We start from the raw sequence: 14,329 nt of genomic DNA on the forward strand, positions 1-14,329 counted from the left end.
CTCCCGGAGGGAAGAGGGACGAAAAGTGTGTTGGCTGGGTGGGTCGTGTCCTTGATTATCCTGGTAGCACTGCTCCGACAGCGTGCGGTGTAAAGTCAGTCCACGGACGGAAGATTGGTTTGTGTGATGTGCTGCGCCATGTTCACGATCTTCTGCAGCTTCTTCCGGTCTTGGACAGGACAACTTCCATACCAGGTTGTGATGCACCCTAGAAGAATGCTTTCTACGGTGCATCTATAAAAATTAGTGAGGGTTTTAGGGGACACGGCAAATTTCCTTAGTTTTCACTCTTAGGAGCATGGTTTATGTATTTGTAAAGTACTTATCACCCATCTAAGAAGTATATCAGTGGCTAGGTACACCTTTACACCTGCTGATTAATGCAAATATCTAATTGGCCAATCATGTGGCAGCAACTCAATGCATAAAAGCTTTCAGACATGGTGAAGAAGTTCATTTGTTGTTCAGACCAAACATCAAGAGTATGTAAGAAATGTGATCTAAGTGATTTTGACCGTGGAATGATTGTTGGTGCTTGATGGGGTGGTTTGCATATCTCCCGAAACTGCTGATCTCCTGGGATTTTCATGCCCAACCATCTCTAGAGTTTACAGAGAATAGTGCAAAAAACAAAAGCATCCAGTGAGTTGCTGTTCTGTAGGTGTAAACACCTTGTTAATGGGAGAGGTCTGAGGAGAATGGATAGAGTGGTTCAAGCTGGCAGGAAGACATTAGTAACTCAAATAACCACACGTTATGACAGTGGTGTACTGAAGAACATCTCTAAATGCACAACACATAGAACGCTGAAGAGGATTGGCTGCAGTTGCAGAAGGCCACCAACATACGCTCAGTGTCCACTTTATTAGGTACAGGATATGTCTAATAAAGTGGCCAGTGAATGTATTTCAACCAATAATTTCATTTTTATGCTACAACTATCTCAGGGAGATGGGCCTTACAGCTGTTTTGAAGATGGCTTATGGGATGGGAGGGTCCCGGGAGGAACGTTACTTTCCTTGAAAGTGAGCCCCCTCACATTCAGGTTCATGTACAGCTCTTTATTCTACATCAGCATTAACAAAAGTAGTGTCACCACTCTCTGCACCACAATGTAAGATTATGCAAGGTATGGCCCCAATCTTCCCATTCATGCCTTGGGGCCAGCAGCAACATGGGGTGGAGACTGTCAGCTCCACTGCCTGTGTGACACCATGAGGAGATTCCGCTCCGCCTCGATCTCCCCCACCATCTTCCCTCAACTCGGATGCAGTCTTCCCATTCCTGAAGTGCAGCTGGGAGATTTAACTTAACTGTCCTGAGACCATTCACAGTGGGCAGTGCATGAGTGACGTGTCATCCATAGGCATCCATAAGCTACTCACTTCCTCCAGCATTACATGTGTGTTGCTCAGCAAATACACTTCAATCTATCTATCTAAATATCTAATAGACAGTATTGTAGTATTATAGTTCATATTTATCTTTCTAAATAGCTGAACATTGTGGGCATTGGAATGTGTGGCGACTGGGCCAGCTGGTGGTGCAACGACATCAGTGCCGCACCCGGGAGCGGAGGTTCCCTGGTTCGAAACTAGTTGCATCCGCCCCTGAGTACGCTTTCCATCCGTGCTGGGTTGAGTGGCGAGATCGCAACTCGACCTCATAAAACAAAGGGAAAATACTGTGAAAATGTCTGTGTGAAGAGTGGTGTGTCACACAGTCTCTCTCTCGCTCCACGCCTTGAAAAAAAGCTATGAAAAATCCATCGTCACAGACGCACGCACGGACACACAGATGTGCGCGCGCGCGCACACACACACACACACACACACTCGCAGGCACGCAGACACACACCAAAAAAAAGGAATGTGTGGCGACACTTGCAGGCTGCCCCCAGAAGATCCTTGGGTTGTGTTGGTTGTTAATGCAAATGCTGCACTTCGTTGTATGTTTTGTTGTGTATGTGATAAATAAATCTGAATCTGAAATAGGCACCACAATAGAAGGTCCATAAAGCAAGGAGGCCCTAGTTTTACCAATTTCTTTGTGCCACTGAATTTGAGGCAGAGCATCTTTAGTACAACAAATTGGGGGAATTAAAAGTCCTATTTCTAAGTGGTTGTTTCTCTCCAGTCAAGTGATTGACTAGAACCCAAATTCCTGCTGTACTTTTCACATTTCCTGAGAGTTGAGATGATGGCAAGAACCTCTGCAGTGATGGATGAGGTATACTCGTCTTAAAAAGGTTATTGCTTGCATTAAAATAGTTCATGCTAGCACATAAATTGGTGAGCTAAAATTAGCATGAGGAAAGGCAAAGAGACGGTGCTTAGTAGAGGACTCCCTCTACTCCAATGTCTTATTGCCTCACAAGGAGAAGGCACACTGATATTGGCCTATTTTCCTCTGAAATCTAGGTTGGTGCAACTTTCAACATCTGTGGCCCTGCTGAATCTTGGGATGGTGTGCTGGTTTTGAACACAGACTCTGTTACGGTTGCCCTCACCTCAGAAAAATGTGTGAGTTTAAAGAAGAAACTGAAAGACGAAAAAAGTAAAATGGCACATCCAAATATCTGAACTAAAATCAGAAAAACCTAGAAACCCTGATCATCTGTAAAGAGAGAAACAGAGTTAACATTTTAAGTTGCAGAACGTCATCGAAACAAGTTGGTAAAATGAGGGTGATCTAACAGCAAAACACACAGAATGCTGAAGAGATGTAACAGGTCAGGCAGCATCTATGGAGAAGAATAAACAGTTGACATTTTGGGCTGAGACCCTTCATCAAGACTGAAAATTAAGAAGAGAAAGACAGAATAAGAAGGTGGGGAGAGGGGAAGGGGTACAAGCTTGGCAGGTGATAGGTGAAACGGGGTGAGGGGGAAGGTGGGTGTGTGTGGAGAGCATTCTGTCAGGTTGCATCACCGTCTGGCATGGGGGCAGCTACTGCTCAGGACTGAAAGAAGCTGCAGAGGGTCGTAAATTTAGTCGGCTCCATCTTGCGTACTAGCCTACAAAGAACCCAGGACATCCTCAAGGAGCGGTGTCTCAGAAAGGCAGCGTCCATTATTAAGGACCTCCAGCACTCAGGGCATGCCCTTTTCTCACTGTTATCATCAGGTAGGAGGTACAGAAGCCTAAAGGCACACATTCAGCGATTCAGGAACAGCTTCTTTCCCTCTGCCATCCATTTCCTAAATGGACATTGAACCCGTGAACACTACCTCACTTTTTTAATATACAATTATTTCTGGTTTTTGCACGGTTTTAATCTATTCAATATACATACTGTATACTGTAAATTGATTATTTATTTATTTGATTTTTCTCTTCTTTCTTCTTCCTTCTTTCTTCTTCTTCTTCTTCATTATGTATCGCATTGAACTGCTGCTGTGAAGTTAACCAATTTCATGACCCAAGCCAGTGATAATAAACCTGATTCTGATTCTAAAGAAGCTGGGAGGTGATGAGTGGAAGAGAGAAAGTAATGTAGAAGAAATCTCAGCCCAAAACATAAAAACTGTCCATTTCTCTCCATAGACACTGCCTGACCTGCTGGGTTCCTCCAGCATCTTGTGTGTGTTACTGTGGATTTCCTGCATCTCTGATGTTTGCGTGGATGATTTGAGTTAACGTTTCAAGTCATCCTCATTTACTCTGATGAAGGTTTCCAACTTAAAATGTTACCTCTCTTTTTCTTTCCTCAGATGCTGCCTGACCTGTTGAGTGTTTTCTTGGCCATTGAAGTTTCATCATAATATGTTTTTTTTTACCATTATGTATCCTTAGAGCCTGAAGGATATTTGTGGCCTGCAGAATTATTAATGCTGTTGCCATTGTTTGTGTTTTTTTATAGTCCTGCCATTATTAAAGAAGCTGCCTCAGGATTGGAAAGCCAGGGATCCAAGCGTAAGCTTTATAGCGCAGTGCCTGGAAGGCAGTTTATCGTGTTGAGGTCCTATCAGCCTCAAGGCGATGGGGAGATTCCTCTCAACAAGGGAGACAGGGTGAAAGGTTGGTACTCGTTTTCTTCTTAAAGAATGAGCTCAGAACATATCAGACTGGCAGAAATGCACAATGCAATAATTTACAAGTTTAAAGCCAATGACTTAAGTTAGTCCATAAATATCTATCATTCAGGGACACAAACAAGTAATATGATGGCTGGTGTTACTGTTTGATTATTTTAACATGAATGTAACCTTCTAGGTGGGACAGTAGCATAGCGGCTAGCTGCATCACCATCTGGTATGGGGGTGGGGGGCGCTATTGCACAGGATTGAAGTAAGCTGCAGCGAGTTGTAAAATTAGTCAGCTCAATCATGGGTACTCATCTACATTGTACCCAGGACATCTTCAAGGAGCAGTGTCTTAAAAAGGCAGTGTTCATCATTAAGGACCCCCACCATCCAGGACATGGTTTCTTCTCACTGTTACAATCAGTAAGGAGGTACAGAAACCTAAAGGCACACACTCAGCAATTCAGGAACAGTTTCTTCCCCTCTACCAAACAGTCTCTGAATGGACATTGAACCCATGAACTTTACCTACTGTAATTCACATTTCCCCATATTATTATGTATGGCATTGTACTGCTGCCACGAAGTTAATAAATTTCACAACATATACTGGTGATATTAAACCTGATTCTGATTCTGATCACGAACAATGTTTGATTTCTGCTGCTGCCTGTAAGGAGTTTGTACATTCTCCCTGTCACCGTGAAGTTTTCCTCCACGTGCTCTGCTTTCCTCCCACATTCAAGAGAAAGAGAGGCAACATTGTAAGTTGGAGACCTTCACTGGAGTAGGTCCTTAAATTGAGGATGTATGGGTAGGGTAGGGTTGGTGAGTTTTGGGCATGCTATGTAGGTGCCAGAAGTGGGACACCCTTGTAGGCTGACCCCAGAAAAATCCTCTATGTTAGCCTTTTACACAAAATGACGCATTTCACGTATGTTTTAATGTTTCGATGTGCGCGTGACAACTAAAAATAATCTTTCATCTTTAATGGCCTGGATGGTGGGAATGTTTGATGATGGATGGTGCTTTCCTGAGGCTGTTCCTCCTGTAGATACTGCCGCTGTTGGGAAGGGATGTGTCCATGATGGATTGGGCTGAATGTCGAGTCAAGTTTATTGATGAATGCACAAGTATGCTGAGTGTAGGTACGGTGAAGAACTTGCAGCATTGACATAGGCATGTAGGTTCAGACCACACACACAACATAAATTATACAAGTGAGGGAGAAGGCCAACGATAGAGTTGGGAATGGGTAACCAGAATCTTAGGGTCATGTGTGCAGACTGAATATTAGTGTTTTACAAATTGTACACAGTATTCTGCAATTGTATAGAACCTAAGTCATGATGATGATGAGGCCTCTGTCATTCAATGTCGACCATGAATGTTGCATCCTTGCTGTCGAGATATGAAAAGCCAAGGCAGTACGACATGGAGAGCAAGCTGGGCCCATGTAGCAAGCTTCCTCTCTTCAAGCATCTGATGAACCCAAAGGAACGGTAGAGACCGATACAGTTTTTAAAATTTATTCATTTACAGGATGTGGGCATCACCAGCTAAACCAGTATTTATTGCCCAACCCTAGTTGCTCTTGAGAAGGTGGTGATGAGCTGCCTTCTTGAACTGCTGCAGTCCCTGAGGTGTAGGTAAACAAACCAATCTTCCGTCCTTGGACTCACTTTACACTGCACGCTGTCGGAGCAGTGCTGCCAGGATAATCAAGGACACGACCCACCCAGCCAACACACTTTTCATCTCTCTTCCCTCCGGGAGAAGGCTCAGGAGCTTGAAGACTCGTACAGCCAGATTTGGGAACAGCTTCTTTCCAAATGTGATAAGATGGCTGAACGGATCCTGACCCGGATCTGGGCCAAATATCTGGACCTGCCTCTCGGTTTTTTTTGCACTATCTTACTTTCCATTTTTCTATTTTCTATTTATGATTTATAATTTAAATTTTTATATTTACTAATTTTTACTATTTTTAATATTTAATATTTGTAATCCAGGGAGCGGAAAGCGCAGAATCAAATATCGCTGTGATGGTTGTACGTTCTAGTATCAATTGTTTGGTGACAATAAAGAATAAAGTATAAGTATAAGGTATACCCACAGTGTTGTTAGGGAGGGAATTCTGTGATTTTGACCCAGTGGCAATGAAGGAACAGCGATAAGTTTCCAAATCAGAATCAAGAGTGACTTGGGGGGGGATTTCCAAGTGGCGGTGTTCCCAGGTATCTGCTATTCTCATCCTTCTAGATGGTAGTGGTTGTGGGTCTGGAACTTTTGTGTGTTGCTGCAGTGCATCTTGTAGATAGCACCCACTGCTGCAACTGTTCATAATCATAGTCATAGTCATAGTCATAGTCATACTGTATTGATCCCAGGGGAAATTGGCTTTCGGCATCAGCAGCGTCATAGGAGTTGCCAATCAGCATTGAACACAACATAAGACTGCCTTAGGGAAATCAGCTCCAGATTTTTCCCTCTGAGCTTACTCCCAAAGCCTTCCCCATGAGTGGGTTTAGCAGCAAGGCAAAGGAGGTTTGAGATCAGAGTTTTCCTTCTTTTTGATGAGCTGCCAACCGTGGCTGACGAGCCTCATCTGCCCAAAGCGAGTGGTTTTAAGGCAACAGTAACCTGCCTTTGCCACTTCTCCTGTCAGTAGAAATGGCTCCGCCGGGTTTAGTACCTAAGCCACATGTGAAGGCTAGGAGCCTTATTTGTCAGAGGCTATTTGAGGTGCATGCCATTGGGAGCATTTAATAGGTATTGGGAGCTTATCCCCACTACCACCACTGGTTATATCAACCTTAAAGAACCAAACCAAACCAACCTTAAGGAATTAAAATCAGAATAAGGTTTATTGTCACTGTCTTAGATTACATGAAATGTGTTGTTTTATGACAGCAGTACAGTGAAGAGATATATAATCACTGTAATAATAATAACAATAAATAAGTAAATAGCACAAAAAGAGAATAGTGAGATAGCAATTATGGATTTGTGGACCATTCAGAAATATGATGGTGGAGTGTAGAAGCTGTTTGTACATCATTCCAAATCAGATTTAATAACACTGGCATATATCGTGAAATCTGTCGTCTTTACAGCAGCAGTACAATGCAATACATAATAATATAGGAAAAATATCTGTGGATTACAGTAAATATATATTTATATTAAATAGTTAAATTATATAAGTAGTACAAAATAATTTTTTTTTAATGAAGTCATGAGATAGTGTTCATGGGTTCAACTTCAATTCAGAAATTGGATGGCAAACAGGAAGAAGTTGTTCCTGAATTGGTGAGTGTTTTTCTCCAAACTCCTTAGACCCGTTCTGATTGTAGTAATGAGAAGAGGGCATGTCCTGTGTGATGGGTGTCCTTAATGAAGGACACCACCTTTTTGAGGCATTGCTCTTTGAAGATGTCCTGGATGCTACAGAGGCTAGTGCCCATGATGGAGCTGACGAAGTTTACAACTCTCTGTAGCTTACTTTGATCCTGAGCAGTAGCCCCCCCCCCCCACCACAACCCCCCTGTATACCAGACAGTGTGCATCTTCAGGCTCTTGTACCTCCTCCCCAATGGTAGTAACAACCAGTCCCAATACCAGGACCAGTGAAGGGTCTCGGCCCAAAACATTGTCTGTTTATTCTTCTCTATGGATGCAGCCTGACTTGCTGAGTTCCTCCAACGTATTGTGTGTGTTACCCAACCAACTAACTCTCAGACTTGAAGGACTGAAGGCCCACCTTTTCCCACATCCCTTTCAGCATGTTGCAACTGTGCTTGTTCCCCATGCACCACAACTATATGGGTAAGCACAACTTCAATACCATTTATAACTGGTTGGTTGAATCACAGGTGGTGCTTGATTTGCCTTAGCATGACTTCAGAAAAGAGTAACTGAAACTGCTGAAGAAGATAATACCTTCTGATTACGCCTATATGACACATCTTTTCTGCACAGAACCATAGGATGAACTTGATCCTCGAATAGGTTCCTAACTCTAGTCGGAGTCATTGAGCACTACAGCACAGAAAAAGGCCCTCCGGCCATCGAATCAGTACCAAAATATTATTCTGCCTAGTTCTATCGACCTGCACTTGGACTATAGCCCTCCAACTCCTCCTAACCATGTACCTATCCATATTTCTCTTAAGTGTTGAAATTGAACCTACATCCACCACTTCCACTGGCAGCTCGTTCCATACTTACACCACCATTTAAGTGAAGAAGTTCACTCTCAGGTTCCTTTTAAATATTTCACCTTTCACCCTTAACCCACGACCTTAAGTTCCAGTCCCATCCAACCTCAGTGGAAAGAGCCTGCTTGTATTTACCCATTAAACTCCGCCTAAAGTCCCAACAAGCCCCCTTCACTTTTTAAATCTCGCACTTACTCACCAGAAGCAACGGCTCACGTAATCACAAGCTTGGTGATCTCAAGCTAAGAGAAAGTCACTTGGAGTACCAGCTACATCATGAATTTGCCCTCCCCATCAAACATTCACTTCGAACATGCTCCCCAAAGGCATGTTTAAATGCTGTGTTGACCTTGAAAAATCCAACTACAAAAGTCTGCTCTTTTTTAAGGGAATACAACCTGTAAACATCAATAGTTTAAAAAAGGAGTGAACTGCCTTTTACGACATCTCTGATTTTCTGTTCCTTTCATTACAAAGTTCCTTCTTTCCTTCTATATGTGATTCAGTCACCTCAGCTGTTAATTTAGTTGAGAGTGGCAGAACAATCCTCTGGAGGGACTCTATAATGAACTAGTATAAACCCTGAGCAGCACCTACAGATAATTGTAGCTCCCTATATGTAACTAACCTCAAAAATGTCACTGTTTATATTGCTGCGCTTTATAATGTGGTCTTTATTAATATCCCACTGCCGATTTAAAGGGCCCCAGTCTCATTATGTGAGTCATATGTTGAATGTTATTTCAGGCATGATGTCATAATATTGCAGCATTATTCTTCTGAGCCACTGCTCCCAAAGTAACACTTCATTTCCAGAACACAGGATGTACCAGAAATAAACCATCCCTGTGGTTCTAGGCTGTTGCTCCAATGCAGTGCAGAGGAGTGCAGCATTGCTGCTTTTAATTGTAATTTTAATCTGAAGCTGCAACTTTCTCTCAGGTAGATGGAAATGAGCCACGGTATTATTTTAGAAATACCGGGAGGTTCTCCAATAGTTAATTCTCACCTAACATTGTTTAAAACAGTTAAACCTGCCCATTATTACAGCAATAAGATGGTAACCAATTGTTAGGATTTTTGAAATATATTTCAGCTATTAAATTTTATAAATATTCGAAAATATATACCAATGAAGAAATAGTGTAAATATTTCACATTCGCAGTCATCACATTCAGTAAAACAAGAGATTCAGCAGATGCTGGACTTTGCACAGTACTGTATATAATGTCTTTCCAGTTACCAAATAACATTTAATCCAATGAGCTAATACAAAACAAAGTACTCTTACCTATGTTTCCCAACCACCTTCCTATTTTAACCAATATATAATGCAGTGCAAAGGTCTTAGGCACGCTCGCTATATATATGTGCCTAAGATTTTTTGCACAGTATTGTAAATGCTAGAGGAACTCAGCAAGAGTGGCAGTATCTATGGAGGGGAATAAACAGTTGCCATTTCAGGCCAAGACCCTTCATCCGTACTGAATGGAAGGGGGAAGAATCCAGAATAAGAAGAGGGGAGGGGAAAGAATACAAGCTGGCAGGTGATGTGATACTAGGTGAGAGGAAAGATGGATGGGGGAGACGGGATGAAGTGAAAAGCTGGGAGGTGATAGGTAGACAGCTTTGGACCAAAACGTCTTCATTCACCCCTTTTCACCTGACTATCGCCTTCCTTTGGTTCCCCTCCTTCTTCCCTTTCTTCCATGGTACACTGTCCTCTCCTATTAGATTCCTTCTTCTTAGTCCTTTATTGCTTCCATCTATCCCCTCCTAGCTTCTCACTTCACCCACGTCCCCCACCCACCCGCCTTCCCCCTCACCTGGCTTCAGCTATAACTTGCCAGCTGGTACTCCTCCCCCTCTTCCCACCTTCTAATTCTGGCTTCTTCCCCTTTCCTTTCCAGCCCATATGAAGGGTCTTACCCAAAATGTTCACTGTTTTACCCCACTTTAGATTCCGCCTGACCTATGGAAGGCAGATTACTATCTGAATGGTGTCAAGTTAGCAAAAGGGGAAGTACAACAAGATCTAGATGTCCTTGTTCATCAGTCACTGAAAGTAAGCATGCAGGTACAGCAGGCAGTGAAGAAAGCTAATGACATGTTGGCCTTCATAACAAGGGGAGTTGAGTATAGGAGGAAAGAGGTTCTTCTGCAGTTGTACAGGGCCCTGGTGAGACCACACCTGGAGTATTGTGTACAGTTTTGGTCTCCAAATTTGAGGAAGGACGTTCTAGCTATTGAGGGAGTGCAGTGTAGGCTCATGAGGTTAATTCCCGGGATGGCGGGCTGTCATATGTTGAAAGATTGGAGCGACTGGGCGTGTATACACTAGAATTTAGAAGGATGAGAGGGGATCTGATTGAAACATATAAGATTATTAAGGAATTGGACACGCTAGAGGCAGGAAACATGTTCCTGAAGTTGTGGGAGTCCAGAACCAGAGGCCACAGTTTAAGAATAAGGGGTAGACCATTTAGAACGGAGTTGAGGAAAAACTCTTTCACACAGAGGGTTGTGGTTCTGTGGAATGCTCGCCTCAGAAGGCAGTGGAGGCCAATTCTCTGGATTCTTTCAAGAAAGAGTTAGATTGAGCTCTTAAAGATAGCGGAGTGAAGGGATATGGCAAGAAGGCAGGAAAAGGGTACTGATTGTGGATGATCAACCATGATCACAGTGAATGGCGGTACTGACTTGAAGGGCTGAATGGTCTATTCCTGCACCTATTGTCTATTGACTATTGACCTGCTGAGTTCTCCCAGTGTTTTGTGTGATACACTACCTTCACCAGTGTTAATTTATTGTTTTAAACCATAGCACCATTGCCATTTACGAGGAGATATGCCCTTTATCTCTGAGGAGATATCACTGATGAGGTACACCCTTTCATTGTTTTAGGGGCCTCATGAGGATTTTGTATCTGCCTCACTGGGTTCTGATTTCTTTAACCCACTGGGACTCCAGTTTTTCTGCTTCCTTTACACATATCACAGCTTCAGGAAAATTTATTATTTTACTGCATATCATTCAAAAAATGTGAAGTTAAAGTGTGTTGGGATATTCATAGGCAGTAACATCAGATAACTACAATTTAACTACAATTATCTATGAGATGTGCTAAGTGTCTAATCAAAGATGGAAAAAAAAGAAAGATTAGCTTTATTTGCCACATGTAAATCAGAATATACAGTGAAATGCATCATTTCAAATCAAATCAAATCAAGTTTAATTATCATTCAAACCATACAAAGGTACAGCTGAATGAGACAGTGTTCTTCTGGGGCAAGGTGCAAAAACATTCAAAATAGCAAGAAAACTACAAAATAGTAACATTCAAAAATAGCCAGCAAAGAAGCATATTCACTTGAAAAAAACATATATATATAGTCCTAGACCCTGAGCGACAATGTCCAGTAATCGATGTTACAGTGCCCTGGCAGTGTGCAGACGCAGGCAATCCAGCCTGTCATTGCACCACTCAAACACCAGAGGGCAGCACTGATGGGGGAAGGCCAGGCCTCAGCCGAGCTCAGCCACATTGTAGCACTCCTGTGTCTCTCACCTGGTCTGCAGTAACAGGCAAGCCTGAGGCTTGAGGCCTAGATCTCAATAGTTGCATCAAATTGAATCAGTGAGGAATATACTGGCTAGCATCACCATGCTTCTGGTGTCAGTATAGCATGCCCACAACTCACTAACCCAAACCATACATTTTGAAATGTCGGAGGAATCCTATGCAGTCACAGAGAGAATATACAAATTCCTTACAGACAGTGGTGGGAATTGAACCCTGATCTTAGATCTGGCACAATAAAGTGTTCTGCTAACTGTGCTGCCCCGATGGAATCTAATCATGATCTAATCAAAGCAGATTACTCTTGTCAAAACATCAGGGTACAATGAAGTTCCTTGCTTGAACAAAGCTCACAGAGTGCAAACTCCTTACAGACAGTGGAGGGAATTGAACTAGGTTCTCGAGTGCTAACTGCACTGACCAAACCTTATCCACCTGTGGTGCTGTCTTCAGGGATCCTTGGACAGGTAAAAGATTAAAGAATTGAAAGATTAATAATGACTAGCTTTATTTGTCACACTGTGCAAAAGCCTTGAGCACATTAATATAACTCGGATGCATAAATCTTTTGCACAGTACTGTATTTGTCATTATGGAACGGAAAGCAAGTTTGTGAATAGGCGTGAGCAAATGATGTTGGGAATGGTGAGGGTTGAGCGCCACAGGTGTGGCGTGGGACAGGCGGTGGAGAAGGGGTGCCAGTGGTGGGGTCGGAGGTGGCACAGGTACAGGCACATCCAGCCCTGAGACACCAGGCAAGGTCATTTGATTCCAAGTAATTGGTTTACTGATCAACACAGAATGTCTCTCTAGTGCTTCCCACTCCCTCCCCTCTCCCTTTCCCTTTTCCAAAACATGATTCCCCTCTCCCTGCCCCCTCCCAGCTCGCATATCAGAATCAGGTTTATCATCACTCACATATGTCATGAAATTAGTTTTTTTATGTGGCAGCAGTATAGTGCAAGACATAAAATTGCTATGGTACTGTGCAAAAGTCTTAGGCATCCTAGCAAGACATGTGTTCAAGACTTTTGCTCAGTAGGGTTATTCGAAGTATACAGGGTTGTAAAAACTAGACTCCACCCTCACCCTCTGTCGCCAGTCACCAATTTGCCAAATTGCCCTCCGTAACTAATTCCAGAAAAGATTCCAGTACAATTTCTGCCTAGGTTGAAGGTCAGTCAGAGATATGGCAACTCCTTTGTACTGGGAGCAGGTAAAGGGAATTACAGAGGCACCAGAGAGGAGCTTGCCCAGGTGGACCGGAGAAGGCTACCGGCGGGCATGTCGGCAGAGCAGAGATGGTGAGAATGATTCCAGGAATGAAGTGATTAACATTTAAGGAGTATTTGGCAGATTTGGGCCTGTACTCACTGGAATTTAGAAGGATGTGGGGGGATCTCATTGAAACCTGCCGAATGTTGAAAGAACTAGATGGGGTGAATGTGGAGAGGATATATCGTATAGTGAGGGTATCCAGAGCTAGAGGGCACAGCCTCAAAATTGAGGGGCAACCTTTTAGAGCACAGGTAAGGAGGATTTTTTTTACCCAGAGAGAAGTAAATCTGTGGAATGCTCTGCCACAATCTGCGGTGGAGGCCAAGTTCCTGGGTATATTTAAGGCAGAAGTTGATAATTTCCTGATCAGTCAGGGCATCAAAGGATATGGCGAGAAGGCAGGTGTTTGGGGTTGAGTGGGAACTGGGATCAGCCATGATGGAATGGCAGAGCAGACTCGATGGGCTGAATGGCCTAATTCTGCTCCTATGTCTTATGGATCCATTAACACGTTGGGCATTTGGCCAGAGTATCCATCAGAATCAGGTTTATTATCAATGAAACATGTCCTGAAATTGGTTGCTTTCTGGCGGCAATACGGTGCAATACACAAAAAATGCTATAGGTTGCAACAGAGGCCTCCATTGGTTGGGGTCGACCATGGATGTGGTGTCCCAACTGTCTCCATTCAAAATGCAAGACAGTATGCAAGCTAGTGCAGTACAACATGGAGAGCAAGCTGTTGCCCATGTGGCAGGCTCCGTCCTCGCCTCACAGCTGATGAATCCGAAGGAACAGCAGAGACCGACGCAGTTTGGCACCAACGGCATCGCAGGAGTTGCCCGTCAGCGTTGAACTCAAAGTAGGACCGCCTCAGGGACTCCAAGTTACAATAAGAAATATTTTTAAAATATTAGTGCAAAAATAGTGCAAATAGTGTGGCAGTGTTCATCATCCTATCCCCGAACCCTTGATCTGGCCAATGACTTCCTCATAGTCAATCTGCTATTGAAAAAGAGGTTCTAAAAATATTTAAAGAGATGTGAGAAGTGGTTTTATATTGGCCACTTATTATCCTGAAGTAGATGTTATGTGCATCAGCTACAAGTGCCAGCTATGAATGGAGAGACTGAGCAATCAAAAGACCCAGCTCACTCCGCACCAGGATATGTGGATCCTGGTTTAGACTTTATAGCAACATGAAGACCCACCAACAGACAACCTCT

The 14,329-nt window shown here is 43.1% G+C and overlaps 1 protein-coding gene across 3 annotated transcripts in view; it reads left to right on the top strand.

Moving 5' to 3' along the window:
- The window catches only part of shank2b (SH3 and multiple ankyrin repeat domains 2b), a 1,127,200-nt gene that overhangs the window by 460,656 nt on the left and 652,215 nt on the right, over positions 1-14,329 (top strand). For all 3 annotated transcript variants that reach the window (XM_063061684.1, XM_063061685.1, XM_063061687.1), the window contains exon 12: positions 3,862-4,019. In XM_063061684.1, the coding sequence (XP_062917754.1) occupies positions 3,862-4,019 (158 nt within the window). The remainder of the gene's footprint in view (positions 1-3,861; positions 4,020-14,329) is intronic.

This window comes from Mobula hypostoma, chromosome 11, assembly GCF_963921235.1.
Source record: "Mobula hypostoma chromosome 11, sMobHyp1.1, whole genome shotgun sequence".
NCBI lineage: Eukaryota > Metazoa > Chordata > Chondrichthyes > Myliobatiformes > Myliobatidae > Mobula > Mobula hypostoma.